We start from the raw sequence: 20,294 nt of genomic DNA, 5'->3' as shown, positions 1-20,294 counted from the left end.
AGATAAAGAACTTTCACATTCAGCAGTTCCAGTCGGCCTTGCTGCCGAGCAAATCTGTAACTCTAGACCATCTTTACTGCACTACGCTGGCAGCTGTGGCAGCACGAGGCAGCTGTTAGTGCTTCATTTGATGACTTGGGTCACTTTTTTCCACCGGTGGCATGTTTTAACATAAAATAAAAAGTTCCCAAAAACCAGGCTGCAGTGATCACCACTATGACAATCAACAACCTGAACGTCTAACACACACCATCAATTCGCTGATGAGTTAGATGAAGTACGTGTTTATTGCTTATTTGGTGTTAAACAGCTACAACGATAACCACACGACATCGAATACAGGAGTATAAATATAGAGTATTTGTACTACAGGGTCAAAAAACACAAGACACACATTCAAAAAGTCATTCGCTCACACATCCGTGCAAACCGGCGACCTCACAGTGCGGTTTGCACTTTACACACATTCAGTCACTCATTCACAAATCCAAATGGAAGACCAGTTCTGCCTCAAAAACAGGGCTCAGTCCCCCACGTGAAGTCTCTTTAGTGTTCAGAGTGTCGCCTGCACTCGAGGTCCTACTTCTGCTCTCCAGAGCCGACGCCGTCGTTCTTCATTTGGAATAAACAGGAGTAGAAGGGAGGGGTTCGAAAATGGACTAATCCTTCAGGAGACAGCTCGTCTTTGTCCCAGTTTGACCCTCACTTAAAGGGGACGTATTATCCTTTATAAATACTATTACAGCGGTGGGCCAAAGTTTTAAAAAATGAGTTCAATTTAGGTACAAGTGATTAATTCAGATTGTTTCAAACACTATGTTTAAGATTATGATGTCACAGAAAGGGGATATTTTAGGTCCACAAACCTGTTTGTTCTCTGGCAACCAATCAAAGGAAAGCTGGCTTAACTGGAGGGTAAAAATAAGGATGAACTGACCCCCCGTATCTGACCTGAAAATCAGTCCAAGAATTTAGACATGGAGTAAGAAAGGAGCGTAACGCTGTTCAAAATAATGAAATGCATGTTACCGGTGCCAACAGTAGCAGGTTAACTATTAAAGTTTCCTGTGTTACCTTGGAAATATCCTGCATGACCCGTGAACATGTTAAAACACAACTGAAATCACCAACGTCTTCCACAGTCTGTAGAGGAACTTTGTCACACAGTCGTAATACGCAGTTTTTTTGGCACAAGATGAGAAGAACTTTGTCTTCTGTAGCAAATACAGAGCAGGAGGGAAGGGGAGGGTCCAGGGGAAATGCAGTGCTGACACTCAACACCACAAGGCTGAAGCAGAGTCCATCAGTCATCCTGTCCCTGATTTCATTTGTTTATAATGAAAGATGTTAAACACGTGACAGCACTGATGTTTAGACAGCACAACGAATGAGACACAAAGTCATGCGGGTGTGCAGCGCTTCACTCTCCTCCCATTGTGTCTTCTGCCAGTGAATCCACTGAGTCTTAAAGCTGCGCATGGCGAGAGTTCGCGCCACGACGCATCCTCGTCACACGCTGTTGAGGAGCAGGATGGACGTGGCGGAGGTGGGAGATGTGATTTCGGGGTTAATGTAGTGGGGGTCTCGCTCATCAGCGGGATCCTCATCTCGTTCTTGCGCTACATTCAAGGTCAGCTTGTTCAGACTGCTCTCCACTGTCGCCTCTGCTCCTTCTGCTCTGTTGCCTGGAAAACACGCAGGAAGAAAAGTGCAAGGAAAGGTTCAATTAAATCAGGGAAATTATCCGACATAGAGTTTTAGACAAAAGTTAACCAGCAACTTCTACATTACGAGTCCTTCACAAGGACTCCTACTTTTATTTTAAACCTGTAACATCCTCTGCCAAAATAATTCCTCAGTCATTAGATTTGCTTTTGTTTGTCAGGAAACGTGCTCAGGATCAGGTTGCACATCAGTGCTCAGTGGGACACACACCTCTCTCCTGGTCGCAGTCTGGAGAGGAGGCGCCGCTGCACTGGCTGCGAGGGCCCAGGAGAGGCGAGGCGTGCCCGGAACTGCACACTGAGTCTGGGCTGTGAGAGCCAGAGGGGCTCGCTAGCTCCAGGACACCGGTGGGGCAAGAGGAGGACAGGATGGAAGAGGAAGAGGGACAGGAGGAGAGATAGGAGGATGAGGAGGGGGTGTGGAGCAAGGAGGACGAGTAAGGTTGAGGCATGTCGACGGGGGTGGAGGCAGAGGTGGAAGGCGAGGAAGAGGTTGCTTGGGGCGAGGAGGTGGAGTGCGAGTCGGCCTCCTCCTCTGAGCTGCTGTGACTGCCCTCTTCGTCGATAGACACTGACACCACTGAAACACACACACACACACACACACACACACACACACACACACGGGGATGTGAGCTTGAAGACACACACATGCAAACGGCTCAACAAAAACAAAGAAATGATAACGCGGCTCGATGACGCGGGTGACTGCCCATCTCCGAGTGGGCGTGGCACTCACTCGACAAACCGTCCGACTCCATCTTGAAGTTGGCGATGTCGTCGCTGCCGCCGTCGCCTTCTGCTCCAACTCCCTGCTCCCTGGTGCCCATGGCGAGGGAACGTCGCTGGGCGTGGATCTCCTCTGAGATGCTCTCCAGGTTGCGCAGCGCCGTGCGGTACTCCGCTTTGGCAACCACAAGTTTGGCCTGAAGCTCGTCCACATGATGCTTTATTTGCTGTGAGAAATAAAACAGTGTTTCTCAGCAAAGACACCTTGTAATAAAACACAGATATATAGATTATGTTTACTCCTTCGAGTCTATGAGTAGGTGATACATACCTCCAGATGTAGGTAATACTTCGCTTTGAGTTCAAAATACGGTCTGCAGGGGGAGAAGAAGAAGAAAAAAGTGAGAGGGGGAGGAGAGAAATTTAGCCCGCTGGAAGAACAACCCTCCTCCGTGTGCAGTCACATTCCACGTCTCTATGGAGGGAGCGCAACCCAGTACTGTCAGCCAACACACAAAACATCTGGACTTCATCAGGTTACAGAAATTTCGCTTCCCCCATTTCTCGAGCGCCACTTTAGCTCAGTGGGTGAGCAGGCAACCACTTGCACCATGGCCAGAGTGCAGTGGCCTGGGCTTGAATCTGACCTACGGCCCTTTTCTGTGTGTCTTCGCACTCTGTCTCCTCTGTTTCCGGTCTATCTTCACTGCTAATCTATCCAGCAAAGGCAAAAACCCCCAACACGCTCGCATAAAAGGTTCAGGCGGCGGCAAACTTATGAGCAGCATTTCCCAAAATCCGATCACAAACCTCGATTTGTTGATGGAGCGTTTCAGTTTCTTCTCGAGCTGCCTCATGTGGCCTATGCAGGAATTGTGGTTGGCTGCTGTTTTCTTGTGCTCTGCTTCGCTGCACGTTCTCGCCTGCTCAGCCTCCATCACCTGAAACGACCGAGAAAAAAAACGCCTGAGGCTAAACCGCTCGTTCAGGATGGAATTTTTGGGCTGTGCTGCATTTATATACTTACTCTCTGTGTGGCGTGGTTAAGCATTTCCTGCCAGGCGGAGTCAAACTGCCGGGTGTCCTCCTCGAGCAGCCTCTCCTCAGCCAGGGCGATGGTCTCCTTGGCTGCCCGCAGGATCTCCACCGACCGCTGGAATTCCTGAGTGGCCTTCTGCGCTTCAATCTGAGCCTGGAGTTCAGGGAAGGACAAGCAGCGGTCAGAACTTATTAAGTCAGACTGGAAACCAAATGTTCCACCTAAAAATACAATTCAGGAGGTAAATATTACTGCTAACATTTCACACATTTCTGATGTGAAACAGCTCACTGCCTGCTCCATATTTTCCCTAATAGAGTACCTTTGCTTGGCTCACTGGTCAAAATAACGCTCATTTATCATCTACTGGTTCTCGGTGCAGTCTAAAAAAAAAAAAAAAAAAGAGCTGCTTATGCTTCTTTCCCTACTTGCTTTAAGCCAGCTTCATCCTGATTGGTTGCCCTTGAAAAACAAAACCAAAAGATTTGAAGAGCTGTGTTCACAGCCAAAGCATGGACTGTGTATAAAAGATGGACAACGGCACACCTCCACATGCCCTCTCATGCATAAGTGCCTTAACTTTAGCCGGTAACTGGGAAAAAAACCCTCTTGGTTCTTCTTAGATTCAGCAGGAAGGCTAAAGCAGCGTATTGTTATTGGTTAATGATCTGTCAATAATAAAACATTAGCCAATGGGTGTGCAGAGTCCCAGTGTCTTTGAGCCAGAGCTGTGTGCCCAAGATGACCATGTTAGAGATATGACATCATTAAGATTAGAAAAATCTACACAAAACTGATCTTGAAACCTGAAACTTGGCTCATAGCTGAAACTTTATCCAGAGTAGAAGAATGACAAAAACTAGAGAGAAGCAAAACAGGTCCCTTATAAATCATAGTGACAAATGACTTAAAATTGCTTTCATGAAGTAAAAGTTCACTAAGTTCTTACATGGTATGAATGAACCAGGAGTCTTTGTGTTGCCTGTGTGTTTAATTTAGGACCCATACCCGCCCTCGGCCTCCCTCCCCTCACACCTCTAACCCTGAACCTGGTTCTGCTTGAGATTTCTTCCTCTGAAAAGGGAGTTTTTCCTTCCCACTGATACCAAAGGCTTACTCATAAGGAGCTTGTCTGACTGTTGGGGTTTTCTCTGTATTATTGTTGGGTCTTTATCTTACAATATAAAGCAACCCGAGGCGACTGTTGTTGTGATTTGACGCTATATAAATAAAACTGAATTGAATCGAATTGGTTGAGTCCTTATGACGCCCAAACAGGCCAACATTCATAGAAAAAGACAACTGAGCCTTGATCCAATTGACAAACAGAATCTTTGTCACTGAGGAAATCTGACACACTGTCAGTGGGCTCCTCCTGCCCACAGTCACAGTTAACAGGAGGGTTATTCTCATCACGTTGGACATATTTGGACCCACTCAGACAGGCATAACTCCAAGGTCATTGCACTGGCTGAATGCTAACATGAAGTAGTTACAGTAACTCCAATTCAATGTCCTTGAAAGAGAGAATAATAATAATCAGGGAGAAACTTTCCCTCTGGTGATTAGTATTTAACAAGTGTATTATTAACAGTACAGCAGTTCAGAGCGACATATTTCATGCTGCCTGTCTGTCGGGTTTACAATGGAACCAAACCTGCTCGTCTACTTTGTGTTTTTATCTCAAAGTGTTTTCAATGGACGATTGTTTCTACTAAATGGTCCTTTTAAACTAAGAAGTAAAGCTGTGTATTCATGTTAACACTTATTATTATGTTAACATGAATGCACAGCTCAACGTCTCAAACATCTATTCTTTAAAATCCAAGAGCGATTTCTCTACCAGCGTTTTCCATAAACAGATGCAGACGCAGAGGAAAGCAAAACCCAAGCTGAAACACATGAATTGGTCTGTATGAATGTAATCCTGCTGACATGACGTCAAGGATAAGAAACTTATGTCACTTTTAACACATAGCCTACACATTGAAGCCTATACTTGGATTTACATTATAGAAACAGTGAAAACAATTATTTTTCTTACTTATTGTGAAGCTGAAATGTAACACAGTAACACTAAAGTCACTGTGTAATATACACCATTACAACAAGAGCACCGGGTCACCTACATGCTCAGCCATGAGGTGAAGCTCCCGGTTTACAGTTTTTGTGCTTTTGTTAATAACAGAGGAAGTTTGGAGCGCTACAGTTATGGAGTCAGCAGCTCGTTGGCCATGCTTAGCTGAAACAACAATACCACTCACAGCTGATGGTTGAATATCTCGGAGGAAAGAAATTTCACTGTTGATTTCTTGCAACAGTGGCATCCTGTTACAGTGCCACACTCAAATTCAGAGAGCACATTAAAACAAGACAGACTGCATGGCTTTGTGCTTGACTTCAATCCTGTGGCAATGAGACTGAAACCACCTGAATTCAAAGGCAATATAGTGCCATCAAAATAGTCTGTCTATGATAGATAGGTACAAGTACAGTACCTGCTAACACTTTTCTGGAGGGGCTTTTTGCCTTTGATTAATAGGTCACCAGTGAGAGGTAGACAGGAAAGAGGGGCAAAGAGAGTAGGGGAAGGCATGCAGCAAAGGGCAGCAAGTTGGACTTGATCCCAGGGCCACTGCAACATATAGCCTGCTCAAGCAGTGAGCTGAACTGACACCAACCTTCTAGCAAGTATACACCTGTATACTTTGAGTGACTGAAAACAATGTGGACAACAGCAGTGTTAATGAGCTACAAAAAAAGTTGGAGTATAACCAGGAGATTTTCTCTGTCCTTGTCCCTGATAGCAACGCACTTCACGTTACTAAGGTCAGTGTAGTCACACAAGCTGTTAACCCGTGTAACGTCGGCCATGTTTAAGATAAACCCAGCAGTGATCAGAGGTCTGCTCCAACTAGGGCTGCTCAATTAATCGAATTTTAATCACGATTACGATCTGGGCTTTCAACGATCATTAAAAATGACTGAGCCGATTATTAGCCCCTCCCTCATTTATCCGCGACACCTAAAGGCCGGTCCGTGAAAATATTGTCGGGCATAAACCGTCCGTGGCGCAAAAAAGGTTGGAGACCGCTGATTAAGAGGACCCGAGGGAAGCCCGGAAAGCTAAGCAGAAGTTATTTGGAGAGGAGAGTGACTGCTGTTGGTTGAAAAGAGAGGTAAAAAAAAAACTTCAGTGGTGTTGCACACTATTTTATATTATTTTTTAAAGTCATTATTCAATACATTGTTATTGTTAACCCTTTAAAGCCTTTCAGAGCTGCACGCTCCGTTTTGCGTAACTATTTTTAAATCCCTGTAGAACCTGGACCGTGTAAGCTAGCGCAATAATTTTTTTTGCATATGAAACCGGAGGAGTTGTACTTACATCTGATGCCATCAGCTTGTCCTCGGTCACGGTTTCCTTCCACATAAAGCTTTGCAAAAATTGCATAAAAAGCGCTTGCAGGAACAAAAACATAATATTCCAGAAACACGCTTTGCCGATCCGATCAGCTGTTCGTAACACTTCCCACAGTGAAACAGACGTCAGCGCGAACTGTCGCATGTCCGCCATTTCCTGGCCGAAACCGGAAGTGACGTCATTTTCGCGGAAAATGTATTTTTTTTTACTTGTACGCCTTAAAAGCCTATACTGGTCATGTTTGACTTTTCTGAATAGTTTCTGGGATGCTTAGAACTCGAATTGCACTGCTGGAAATAGTTTGTTTTGATGCACCTGCTGTTTTCTTTGCAAATTTGCATCATAGGATTGTTTTTTTGTTTTTCCTGCAGTATATAAAAATTGGTGTATCTCCAAAATAAAACTATGAAGACACTCAAAATAAATTTCCTGTTGTTGTAAACTATTTTTTGCAACTTTTTTGTATTTAAAGTTTTGAGGGATAAACCTCTTAAATTTCTCCAAGTAGAAATATATGTAAAAAACAAAAAACAAAAACGATTTTCAATTTTTTTGTAGTTTATTGCACTTTTTTGCAATTAATGTAGTTACTATGGACTTAATGCATACATATTATTAAAATATGGGCTATAACAGTTGCATAGCAACTTGAAATGCTCCCACAAACGGCACTACAACATGTAAAACCGTTTCTTCGCCCGCTTTGAGACGACCAAGCCCTCAGCTGCCACACCACTTCCACCCGCCCCCAGCACTGGCACACTAACACTTAGGGAGCACCAAGTGAGGTGTGTTCTAAGGTCAGTGAATCCCAGGAAGGCGGCAGGTCCTGATGGAATACATGGAAAGGTTCTCAGAGCATGTGCTGACGAACTGACCGGAGTCTTCACTAAAATCTTCAACCTTTCCTTGTCATCAAACACCGTCCCGCCCTGCCTCAAAACCTCCACCATCATCCCCATCGCCAAGAAGACAGCTGTGGCCAGCCCAAATGACTACAGGCCTGTTGCACTTACGCCTGTAGTGATGAAGTGCTTTGAGAGACTGGTCTGTCAGCACATCAGGGCCGGTCTGCCTCCCACTCTGGACCCCCACCAATTTGCCTACAGGAAAAATCGTTCCACCGAGGACGCTATCACCATAGCGCTCCACACTGCGCTGAGTCACCTGGAGCACCGAGGAAGCTATGTGAGAATGCTCTTTCTGGACTTCAGCTCAGCATTCAATCATATCATCCCGGAGATCCTGGTCCAGAAACTGTCTCACCTGGGACTCTCCACCCCCATCTGCCTCTGGATCAAGGACTTCCTGACAAATAGACCACAGTCTGTCAGACTCCTGTCAGTCCCCTCCTGTTTACGCTCTACACATCCGACTGCTCCCCTACCCATCTCTCAAACACCATCATAAAGTTCGCGGATGACACCACAGTGGTTGGACTCATCTCAAGGGGGGATGAGTCGGACTACAGAGATGAGGTCAACAGACTGACTGAGTGGTGTTCAGTTAACAACCTCCAACTGAACACCACGAAAACTAAAGAACTTATCTTGGACTTCAGGAAGGGCAGAGCAGACCCGGCCCCACTTTACATTCACGGGAGCTGTGTGGAGAGGGTACACTCCATGAGGTTTCTGGGCGTGCAGTAGGGCTGAACAATATATCGCATTTGCGATAATATCGCGACATGATCAAGTGCAATTTTCTAACCGCAAAGGCTGCGATTATACTGCGATTATAAGGCTGTCCAAATTACTACCATATCCCAGAATTCATAGCGCGGCCCAGCCAAACTCCAGTTTCCAGCAATGGCGGCCGCTACTAAGTTTTAAAATTACTTATACTAATCTTTCTGGGTCACAAAATAAACTTTTAACATATTTTCAGGCGAGAAAGTAGTTGTGTAAACATCAAATATCTGCTCGGTTTATCAAGATATCCCATATTTGCAAAAGTGCTTCGACGTTTTCAGAGGCGTCTGCTACCCACCAGCTCGACAGCTAGCCGGGAGCTCGAGGGTTACTGATGCAGCCGAGAACGGCACAACTCCCGGCACATCATTTTCAGATCACCGCGGAGTTTCGCTGCTCGGGTTAAACGTAATATATAAGTCACTTAGACAACCTAAAAATGTTATTGTTGGGCTTTTTTCAGTGTTTTGTTTGTTCGTGAGTAAATCGGTTTGGCTGAGATTAAAGTTATTAGATTAGATAAAATAAAACTTTATTAATCCCCCGGGTGGGTTCCTCCTTGGTTTTCACACAGCTGACTAAACGTCAAACAGAAAACTTATTAAACAGAAGTATGAGACAGTCGAGAATTTACACCAGTGTCTGGTTATATTTTAGATAGCAAGAAGCAGACGGCCGAGTTTATTAAACTCCACCGAGACAGCGGTGACGCTAATCAGAACTAGACCGTCCAATTTCACGCCTTTAAATTTTAAAGGCGTGTTTGTGTGTGTGTTTATACAATTGCTATTATGTTTGCACTTTATGTGTAATGTTACTGACTGCAGAGATCAGTAAGATGTGTGTATTTTTTATTTATTAGTTTTATTTATTTAATATTATTTTTTAATTGAATGACTGTCTAGTAGTTCACAGATGTCGAAAAACTGAGTGTGGTAAAGCCACTGATTTTTTTTATATATATTTCTGCAATCTGCACATTGTACTGACTTTCATTTTAATGTTTACACCAGGGTTCCTTGTCAGCACTTTATGCTCAGATGTTTGTAAGCTAAAAATAAACTATTGTGTATGTTCAAATATACTGTTGTGATTGAAGAAGTTAAATAAAAATGTCAGTCATCAATTCATGCATCACCTCATGTCATCATAACAGAGGTCTGTCTTCCAGGAAAGAACAGTTTAAAATTAATGTAATATAGTATTGGCCATACTATATGATGTATTGCTTGTCTTTGTTTAATAATACAGAAGACAAAGACCTTAAAAAATAATCGCATATCGCATCGCAATCGCAATATTGGGGCAAAAAATCGCAATTAGATTATTTTCCATAATCGTTCAGCCCTAGCGTGCAGATATCTGATGACCTCTCCTGGACTGCAAATACTACAGCGGTGGTTAAAAAGGCCCAGCAGCATCTCCACTTTCTGAGAGTGCTCAGGAGGAACAACCTGGAGGAGAGGCTGCTGGTGACATTTTACAGAGCCACCATAGAGAGCATCCTAACGTACGGCATAACAACATGGTATGCAGGGTGCTCAGCTGCAGACAGGAAAGTACTGCAGAGGGTCATCAACACAGCCCAGAAGATCACTGGCTGCTCTCTGCCCAGCCTGGAGGTCACTGCAAACTCTCGGTACCTCAGCAGAGCTGGCAATATCATCAAGGACTACTCTCACCCCAGCAACCAACTGTTTGAACTATTACCGTCAGGCCGACGGTACAGGTCACATAAAACCAGGACAAACAGATTCAGGGATAGCTTCTTTCCCAGAGCTATCACCGTAGTAAATAAGCACAAAAACAACTGAACCTATACCATACCGTCACAGTCATTATATTATGCTGCTATTCATACTGTCATTATATTAATGCTGCTATCCTGTATATATTGTACATACTATTGTTTGAGTACTTACGATTGTTTTTTTTGTACTTTTTATATTTTACATTTATATTTATTATTGAAACTTGCACCAAGGGAGTGGCACTCCAATTTCGTTGTACTCTGTACAATGACAATAAAAGCTATTCTATTCTATTCTAAAAAAAATAATATAAGCTCTGGCGGACTTGGTTCTATGGTGGGTCTTAAAGGGTTAAATAAATATCGTCAAATAATCGCGATCTCAATTTCAGTGAAAATAATCGTGATTATCATTTTTGCCATAATCGAGCAGCCCTAGCTCCAACTCACAAAAAATGTAGAAAATACAAAATCTTTGGCATCAATTGTCGTGACAGTGTTGTTGCTAAGGCCTGTGAAAGGTGACGAGAGAGAGAAAAGAGGCGGAAGATAACAGCTTTTTATTGCGCGCGATCTGCTATTTCAACAAAGTGGTAAAGATGAATCCTTCCTCTTTGTCTCTCATCGTGACCCATTTCCCAGGCTCTAAGAGCAGGGAGGTTGAGGGGGGAAACAGAAGGAGGGTAATAGATATTTAATGAGGCAAAAACAAGAAGAAAAACAGAAAAAAGGAACTGAAACATTAAAACAACATCCATCAAGATGAAGACAGAAAGAGACACAAAAATACCAGAACTTCCCAATCAGAGCAGCTTTTCTCGTTGCTGGCTTGGTGGTGTTTCCATGAAGTGTCAGTGCTGTGTGAGTTTCTGCCTTTTGCAAAAAGCCTGACGAAAAGTCTTCGCTTGAGAACACAATTTGCCATTATCTTCATGGCACAAAAGCACACTGAGCTTCAGACACCACGCACATAATGAATGGGCTTTGTTATCAGTTAATTAAGTTGATGTCATAGAGACCAAATCATGTGACACTCAGAACCAAACAATATGATGTTCTTTGGATCTGAAATAGCCTGGCAGGCTGTGATATGCACCATGGCTGCGTGTGTGTGTGTGTGTGTGTGTGTGTGTGTGTGTGTGAGACTCATTCATGTGTCAGACACAGTCACCCCGTCTGATGTCTAAGTCTCTCTAAAGACATCCTATTTACAATTTCAAACGGGTGAGATGGTTGCAGGGCTGGGAAAGGTGGAGAAAGGTGACTAATACCCAATGTGGTGAGGGTGGGATATGCAGGGCGTGGACACAGACAGCCAGACAGGCAGCGGTGCAGAAGTGAATGCTGGGTAAAAGGGACAAAAGAGAGGACAGTGCAGGAAAATACCCCCCACCCACCCCAATCGTTGTTGGAATGTAAGGGGGAAAACATGGGGGGCGGTGTTTGAGGGGATGTAACTGGCTTATGGGTGGGGGTAGATGGAATATGTGTGTGTCTGTGGTGGAGGGTCAGCGAGGTCATGCATGAGTCCTTTTAAAGTAGGTCGTGTATTAAATATTAAATATTTGTCTATAAATCATAACCAGACAATACGCCAGTTTAAACCCGAGACCGTTATCGGCTTTGCTCTGTTTAAATCACCCAAACACACGCGCGCGCACACACACACACACACACACACACACACACACACACACACACACACACACACACACACACACACACACACACACACACACACACACAAGCAAAGGATTTTGATCCTTTCGTGCAAATGCCGGTCCCATCAAAATTCAAAACCTGCAGTAATCCCTGGCTCTCACGTGTTAATACCAGAAGCAGATGCCACCTGCAGGTATTTTGTCACAGCGCAACAGAGATAAGCAACATACACACACATACGTACATTCACACACACACGTGTACAAAATCTATTTCAGTTTGACATGCAAATGTCAGCCTTCTGATGCATGACTCATAAGCTCCTGCATTGGCTAGGATGGAGGGGTGGAAGCTTCAACAGCCTGGAGCAATAAATGAGATGAGCCACTGCAGAGGGAGAAGCACAGACTTGGTGTCCTAACCTTTAGGTTGTGTTGCCCTGCTTTGTGTCTCCCTGCAGCAGTGCTGCAAGCATGACAAGTACTCCCAGATCCAGCAAAAAGAAACAAATCAGGCCATGCAAAATGTCGCAAGTCTATCACCACGCAGAGACTGCGTGTGTGTGCGTGCATGCGTGAGACACTAGCTTAAGATGCAGAGCTGTGACTGAGTTTAAATATAGGCGTCATGTGACCGTACTCCCTTTAAGTAGATAGAAGCGGCTCTGTTTAAACTTCTCATTGTTAATCCTCAGTAATCCTGCCCTCACACTGTCTGCTGACCTTGGAGTCACTCCCGCTCACTCTTGTGAATGTGTGTGTGTGCATGTGTGTGTACCTGTCTTGCCACTTTGCGGGCCTCCCAGTAGGGTTTGGAGTCATCCACGGCTCGCCCGATCTTCTTCACCTGCTCATCCAGTTTAACTGTTGCCTCAACCAGCACTGCTCGGAACCTCTGACGGAAGTCCTTCACACACACACACAAACACACACACTTAGAAATGAGGAGAGGAACTTATCGGGTCACACTATTAGGTTGGACATGGTAGACTGTTCAAAGCACCACTGTGTCTTCAGTGCAGCGTTACAGAACAACAACTGTGGTTATTATTTATATCTGTGTAATATCAGGCCTTATTGTGGTGTGAGATTTCCTGTTGCCCCCATTAGTCATACCCATATACAAGAGCATGGTTTACCCATGTAACACACAACTGTAGAGTGTGTAAACTATATTTTGTTTTCTTTGTTTTATGCAGTGGGTGTGTCAGCTCTCATTGTTGCTAAGCAGCATTGCTTATGTTTTTTGGTGGTGACCCACTGAATGAGTATGAGTAAGGATGAAGCATTACTGCAGGAGGGCCCAATATCCGTGTGCATTTATGCAGCTACTTTTGTGTGTCTGTGTATGCTTTAATTTGCTGAAGAGGGGTTTAAAAGCAGCTGCATCCTCTTCACAGAGCACAGATCGGCATAAATGAGCGGTTAAAGAGGGAGAAGGGAGAGGGCGCTACAGGAAACACACTTCCTGTGACATCATCGCATTTCCTACGTCCTGTTCCTGCAAAGACGGGTGACACGTCACAGAATCTACAAGGTAAACTCTGTGAGCACGCTGCTGGCCTTACATACTGCTCAGGAAACTAAATAGGGGCCCGATTGTTGGAACTGGGCACGACCATACACAAATATAATGTTTGTGCATTCAAATGCCAAATGTTCAAAACTAGTTTAATCAAACAAATTCAAGATTTATTGTAAACAAATGGAATAACTGCGGTGTGAGAAAGTCTTGAGTCACCCCTTATTTCTTTATATTTTACTAAGAAAGTGGGAAACGTGCAGAGGTTACTGAAACATCAGCAAACATCATACAAGACAACAAAAGAATGAGGTAATGTCAAAGACAAATCTACTGAGAATAAAACTTATTGGATGACTCACTTTTTTTGTTTGAGTCACCTATTCCACGCTGCACCGTGACACTGAAACCTGGGGTTTCCCCACCTGTCAACACCTACTTTAAGCCCTGCTATGACCACCTTTACTCATCATCACAGTCTGAACTCCCTTACATAAGCATACTGGCCATTTCTTTGAGTCGTCTTCAGGAATAGTTCTCCAGGCTTGTTGAAGGACATTCAAAGCTCTTCTTTGGATGTTTCTGCCTTTTGTTTGGTTCTCTGTGAGCATGATCGCACACTGCTTCAATAATGTTGAGGTCCAGGCTCAGGGGAGGCCAATCCATGACTGATAGTGTTCTTTCATTGTGCGCTTTTCTATTCAGGCATGTTTATAATGCACTATCAGTGTGTTTGGTATCACTGTCATACTGAAAAATGAAGCTGCTGATCACACACTGTCCACTTTTCTTGATGGTAGTTTTCTGCATTCAGGGCCCAAACATTTCAACTTAACTGTAATTTATTTATATAGCTTCAAATCACAACAAGAGTTGCCTTAAGGCGCTTTATATTGTAAAGTAAAAACCCTACAATAATACAGAGAAATCCCCAACAATCATATGACCCCCTATAAATGACTGCTTGGTGGGAAGTAAAAACTCCCTTTTAACAGGAAGAAACCACCAGCAGAACCAGGCTCAGGGTTGCCATCTGCAATGACTTGTTGGGGTTGAGTGGACCAATACAGGACAAACACACGCCGTGGAAGAATTTGGATTTGGATTCATGTCTCCATCAGTCCTGTTGTCACTTATTTTCAGTGGCAGCAGGGCCAGATGCATCTCTCAGGTCCTGTTTCAAGGCTTTTCTGGATTTAAAAAAATTCCTGAAAGATACTGCGTTTAACTCAAAGTTCGTCTGGGTGGATGCTCCCCATAAGCAAAAGACCAGAATACTCAAGAGACATTCAAGAGGTGTGTACCCAAGATGATATCCCTTCAGTGACATCATACAGAGCCAAGAGTAGAAAAAGCTTAATTTAACTTTTCCATACAATAACTGCATTATTTCAATTCACCACAGCAAATGTTATATGTATGACAAAAAAATAAGGACATGTATATTAAGCTCGTTAAGGCAGCTCAGCTCATCAGGAGCTGACAGATTCAATTGTTCCTCTGGGACAATAATAAAGAAGACTTAGTTATCGCTTCATAATAAAGGTTAAAATTTAAAATTCTGTTTATTTTCTATGGGAGGCTCATGATGGCACGCATCACAAGGGCACAGTCCCACATCTGCCAGACATAGAAGAGATTTAACGTTGTGTTGGCAGGCAGAGTCAACTGTGGATTTAAGCTCTCCGCCCCAACTTACTCATCCTCTGAATCTACCGTACATCATTTTTAATCAGCTCCAGGCTGCAGGAGGACCCCCTGCAGCCTGCCAGGGGCTCCTTCCATAGTCCTTAGCTCCTCCTTAGCTTTTTTTTTGTTGCCTCCAGATGCATCCATGTTTCTTCTTCTGTTTGCTTGTGTATTCACATCGATCACCCTACTTATAATGCTGTTTCCTGTAAACACTGCCAAAGCTGTGAAAAAGCTGAGCTTTCCAAAAAGCACCAAGAAACAATACGTTAAAAAATAAAATCAGGATATATATATATATATATATATATATTAGGGGTGCAACGATACACAAAATTCACGGTTCGGTTCGATACTTTGGTGTCACGGTTCGATATTTTTTCGATACAAAAAAATGTTCATGCCTTTTTAATTTGTCATTTATTAAAATTATAAATATATATTTTAACTCAAAAGTACAGTTTTTAAATTTAACCCTAACCCTTGTGCGTGTTTTTTATTTTGACAGCGAATGCACACCTGCGGACCACTTATGTGCAGCCCTGGTTATTTAGCTCGTCATATTGCAGCCACAGAAATTCTTTTGTCCATGAAACCATAAAGCTGCACTTTCTTTTTGCCTTATAGTCTGATTTGTCATAACTTCTCAGTTTTGTGGTAAGCTTTTCTTTGGCTGTCACTTCTTCACCCTGACCTGTCTTATTTGGCTCAGCAGAACTAAAATATATATCTGTCTGTGAAGGTCATCGTAGTCAAATATAAATCCTGCTGCTTTTACACACGCACTCACATAAGCTCAGCGATTCTCTGCGCGATCAACCTCTCACATGTTTAAGCTTGCTGCGGGAGATTTCACTTGTCATGTTTGCATAGTAAGCTAACAATTAATAAGACGATGTCAGAGGAATTGGTGCACAAATTATCATCACTCACAGATCAGTGCTGTCATTGCAAAGTGAAAGCAAAAAAACAAGCGCAAATTCAAACGCGATTTCAATATGTCACATATTGACAGTGGCTCACCGATGCCAATGACATAATTACCCAGCTACATTTCTGAAAGAATGCAAAAGCATTGACATATATTTTTCCTTCCTACAATAGCCCGACGGGCAGGGCAGAGATAGATTTTGGTAGCCCGACTGAAAAGATCGCTAGCCCCGGGACGTCGGGCTAGCGATATTGCGAGCCCTGTATCTGATTGAGGAATCACTCATCTTTGGAAAAAGAGAGTTTATTACAGAGAAATGTCTCTTTCCAAAATAAAAGCTATACTATCCGCTTCTTCTGGGCTATATTCTCAGCAGCATAAGGAGAATCATGTGCTAACAGCTGTCTAAATGACTCGGCTAAAGTTAGTAGCATGCTTGTTGTTTTTGTCTTTGCACTAGGATGATGTCTGCGTAAATGTGCAGTCATATTCGTTGTGTTCCCACTAGTGCTTTCAGGTTAATCTCGTTGAAATGACCTTAACGCCACAACACGGCAAATCTCCGTTAACGAGCTACCGCCGATCGCCCCGTGCATGGGGCTAGACGGCCAACACGTTAACGAGCTAACTGCGCTAACACACTAGCTCCCACCCATGTAATTGAGCATTGCATGGCACATCCAACATACTGTTTTACTTTAGTGCATGACTCGCTTACCTTCAGGGTCATACGTCACATGAAAACCAAAATAATTCCAAACGCCAGATCTGAATGAGGGTGGGGGAGGTCCATGTTGTAAGGAGAGCTTAACTTCTGTCTCGCTAGCTTGCCCTGCACTCTTCCTTCTGATGATGCTGTCTGTGTTGAGCGCTCAGTGAATCTGCGTTCGACTACTCCGCCTAGGCTGCACTGTCGAGCCTAGGCGGAGTAGTCGAACGCAGATTCACTGAGCGCTCAACACAGACAGCATCGTCAGAAGGAAAGTTGATAAAATAAATTAAAAATTTTGTATTGTTCGATACATATGCGTACCGAACCGAAAGCACTGTATCGAACGGTTCAATATCGATACGAATATCGTTGCACCCCTAATATATATATATATATATATATATATATATATATATATATATATATATATATATATATATATATATATATATATATATAAAAAGTTAAAATTCAGCTAGAAAACATGGATTAAAACATGGATTACAGGAAAATCTCTCCTCCTGTCCCTCTCTGTCTCTGTGCGTGCTGTTACGGTCATTCCAGCTGTGGTTTGCTGGGTTTGGATGTGAGCGCAGGGCTAATGAGAAACAGAAGAGGCCTACTTTCAGGAAAACAAAAAACTGAGGCCTCGCTCTGGAATGTTTTCACTTTTCCTCAACAGTGACCCAGCTAGCACACACTTGAGCCGAAGCTGCCCCTTCTGTGTGCCGTCTGCCCTCCTGCAGTTGTTCGCTTCACTTTACATCCTTTATTCCTCCATAATGTGTCTGATTCCGGTTTCTGTTCAGACTCCTAAATGAACGTGAGTGTTATGAGCAAATAGATGAATTTCACCAACCGCTCCACGGCAGTGTTTCCGACTAAGACCACAGCTGCACTAGGAGTTTATAAAGTGCAGGGAGGGACAGTTCCTGCTTCAGTTTTTCCACCTCTTCCCACTGATGCACATTTAGTAGTTTTCCATCTTTCGAAAGCTTTCCGTTTAGACTGTTTTAAAACAATGGCACCGTTGCTAGGCAAATCCCTGACACTACAGTGGCAGAGAGACAAATCTCACAGCGCTGACACGATTTCTCACCACTTTAGAGTTTTAAAAAAAGTGAGACTTAGTGACTGCTGGGTGGGTGCCAGAGCTCGGCTTACGCCCTGCTCTCGGTGTTTGAGGGGCAATAATTCTGATGCCAGCAGTGTGTGTTGTTGGGTCTCACCTCCAGCTCACTCTCCCAGCGGTTAATGTCGTCTGTAGACTGGTTCAACTTCTCCAGCTCTCCCTGTTTACAGAAAACACACCAGTGATGGAAAACACACACACAGAGAGGGAGAAAGGGAGGAGTGTGATTAAATAAGACTGGCAATCCTCAGGCTGTGACTCGTGTTAACCAAATTATTGAACTTACAGCTCTCAGTAGGTCATTTTGGAGACAGTCAAAATATGACACACACACAAACGCTCTGACATTTTTTTAACCTACTGTCACTCCACATCTGGAATCATTGTCCTAACCCCACCTTACCTGTATCCTGGGGTCCACTTCTTCCTCCTCGTCAGCACCCTGCAGGTCATCCTCACAGGTATTCCCATTTCGCTCCATTGTCGGAATTTCTGGGAGATTTCTGGTAACCAAACGAGGGTCTTCGGCGCAAACTAAGCGCGACCCCGGGGTGCTGAACAGCACAGGAGCGATCCAAACACCCTCTAACCTTTAGCGCGGTGCATAGCTGGGCTTTTTAAAAGCGGGCAGCGAGTTTAAAGAGACGTCCACCCGCGGGAAGAGCGGACACGCGAACTACAGCGGACCACAACCTCGCGGAGGACGAGCTGCGAACGAAGAAAGCGTTTAACTACAGCGAGACCTACGGCTACTTCCGTTTGGGACATTCAAAATAAAAGCGGCGCGTAACGTTTACAAGCCGGACCTGAAAGGGGGAGGGGCCAGGCACGTGTCTTATAGGGCTTCGAGTTGACGTCACGCCGCAATGCATTGTGGGAGCGCGGCGGCATTTTCGGGGTCTACGAATCAAATCAAACACACTGTGTTGGAACGACGATTACAAGATGCTTAAAAGCAGCTTAAAAGAGAATGGACTGTATAGAGACCGATTGCGTCCAGAGGCGAAGCGGCGGTACTTGCAGAAAATAGCGTGCATTGGAAATGTGGACCCGTATGAAATACGGCCGTGGAGTAGAAACCCTGAAGACTAACCGCTATTGACGTAGCCTGATATATTTCATACCTTATCTGTGGAGTCAGCGCGTACAAGTCGTCATTCAATCAAAGGTAAGTCAGCTCGAGTACAGCGAGTGAAATGCGTTTGATTTCCCTGCAAACATTCAGATTACTGCAGCATAAATTCATTCATGAGGGGAAATTACAGTGAGAACATGTGGAGACTGTTAGGTGGATAACATAGTGAGTTCAGTGCATTGATGAGACACTGTCCTGAAGGATTTAGTTATTCTCTATGGTTAAAGAAATTGCAATGATTTATTAATGTTTATTATAAATAATTCTAATTATACATCTTGCTTCCATATTTGTATCTTGTGTCACTAAAAATACATTTTATTTTAGTTTTATACTTTGATTAATGACCTGCAGAATCTCCTTAACATATTAAGTGATTCATAATTGTCACTTTATGCTTTCTCCATCTCTAAAGTGATGACATCCTTGCATTACATACTTTAGGTTCATTTTCTGCAGGCAGGTTTCTGACAGAACAGACAGATTTAGACTATAACATGCAGCGTTCTATAGATGGACACATAAAGAAATGAAAAATTACATGTATGTGCTAACTTTCTTGACACTTTGTTACATTTATGATAAAGTAGATTAAACACATTTGTGTCGGCCTTGGCTCATAGTTCTTGTCTTTAAATGAACTTTGTCTGTGTGTGTTTCAGGTGCTGCACTCTAAGACTGAATGAACCAGCATTGCAGCCATGGGTCACTGTGAGCATCACAGGGAAGGTTGAAGCCGCCCGCTGCACCTGTATGGCCGGAGTCGCAGAGACCTGCACCCACGTCGCTGCTCTTCTGTCTAAAGTAGACGGAACAGTGTTGATCCGTGGCACAAGGACTGTTACAGATGAACCTGCATACTGGGTTTTGCCTGGTAATAATACCAAGATACACCCAGAGGTTGGCCATAAGATAGACGACTTCTCTTCAGCTGCCCAAAAAAAGGCTCTTGATCAAAACATACACAGACCATCTGTAGTGACAGGTAAAAGGAGCCGTCCTCAAAAAAGAAAAACCCCACCTGCTACTGTGGAGGAGTTGTCACTGCTATAATGCCATCATGTTTTATCTAGGGGTCTAGATGTATGCCTGTAGTGCACTGCTGTGTAAATAACTTGCATTTACTGAATATGTACTGACTGAGTCCCACTGTTC

At 43.7% G+C, this 20,294-nt stretch overlaps 1 protein-coding gene across 1 annotated transcript; it reads right to left on the bottom strand.

Moving 5' to 3' along the window:
- Positions 1 to 330: 330 nt before the first annotated feature.
- Positions 331 to 18,695, bottom strand: LOC146610017 (SH3 domain-binding protein 5-like). The gene is made up of 9 exons (XM_085346070.1): positions 18,408 to 18,695; positions 18,102 to 18,164; positions 12,797 to 12,925; positions 3,481 to 3,645; positions 3,264 to 3,394; positions 2,785 to 2,827; positions 2,464 to 2,680; positions 1,936 to 2,304; positions 331 to 1,685 (listed from the first exon to the last, which is right to left on the bottom strand). The coding sequence occupies exons 1-9, from the start codon at positions 18,483 to 18,485 to the stop codon at positions 1,510 to 1,512; spliced, it is 1,371 nt and encodes a 456-aa protein (XP_085202196.1). The 5' UTR covers positions 18,486 to 18,695; the 3' UTR covers positions 331 to 1,509.
- Between the last annotated feature and the right edge of the window lie 1,599 nt (positions 18,696 to 20,294).

The sequence above is a fragment of the Diplotaxodon limnothrissa genome, linkage group LG22 (genome assembly GCF_057381915.1).
Source record: "Diplotaxodon limnothrissa isolate DT_005_m linkage group LG22, D_limnothrissa_male_GT1.1, whole genome shotgun sequence".
Taxonomy (NCBI): Eukaryota; Metazoa; Chordata; class Actinopteri; order Cichliformes; family Cichlidae; genus Diplotaxodon; species Diplotaxodon limnothrissa.
This window is presented reverse-complemented; position numbering and strand designations above follow the sequence as displayed.

Excerpts from the sequence above, each read along its gene's own strand:
- LOC146610017 (XM_085346070.1), bottom strand. The coding sequence starts at position 18,485 with ATGGAGCGAAATGGGAATACCTGTGAGGATGACCTGCAGGGTGCTGAC. Across the intron at positions 12,926-18,101 it reads GCTGGGAGAGTGAGCTGGAG|GACTTCCGTCAGAGGTTCCG; the intron begins GTGAGACCCAAC and ends GTGTGTGTGAAG. Across the intron at positions 2,305-2,463 it reads GGAGTCGGACGGTTTGTCGA|TGGTGTCAGTGTCTATCGAC; the intron begins GTGAGTGCCACG and ends TGTGTGTTTCAG.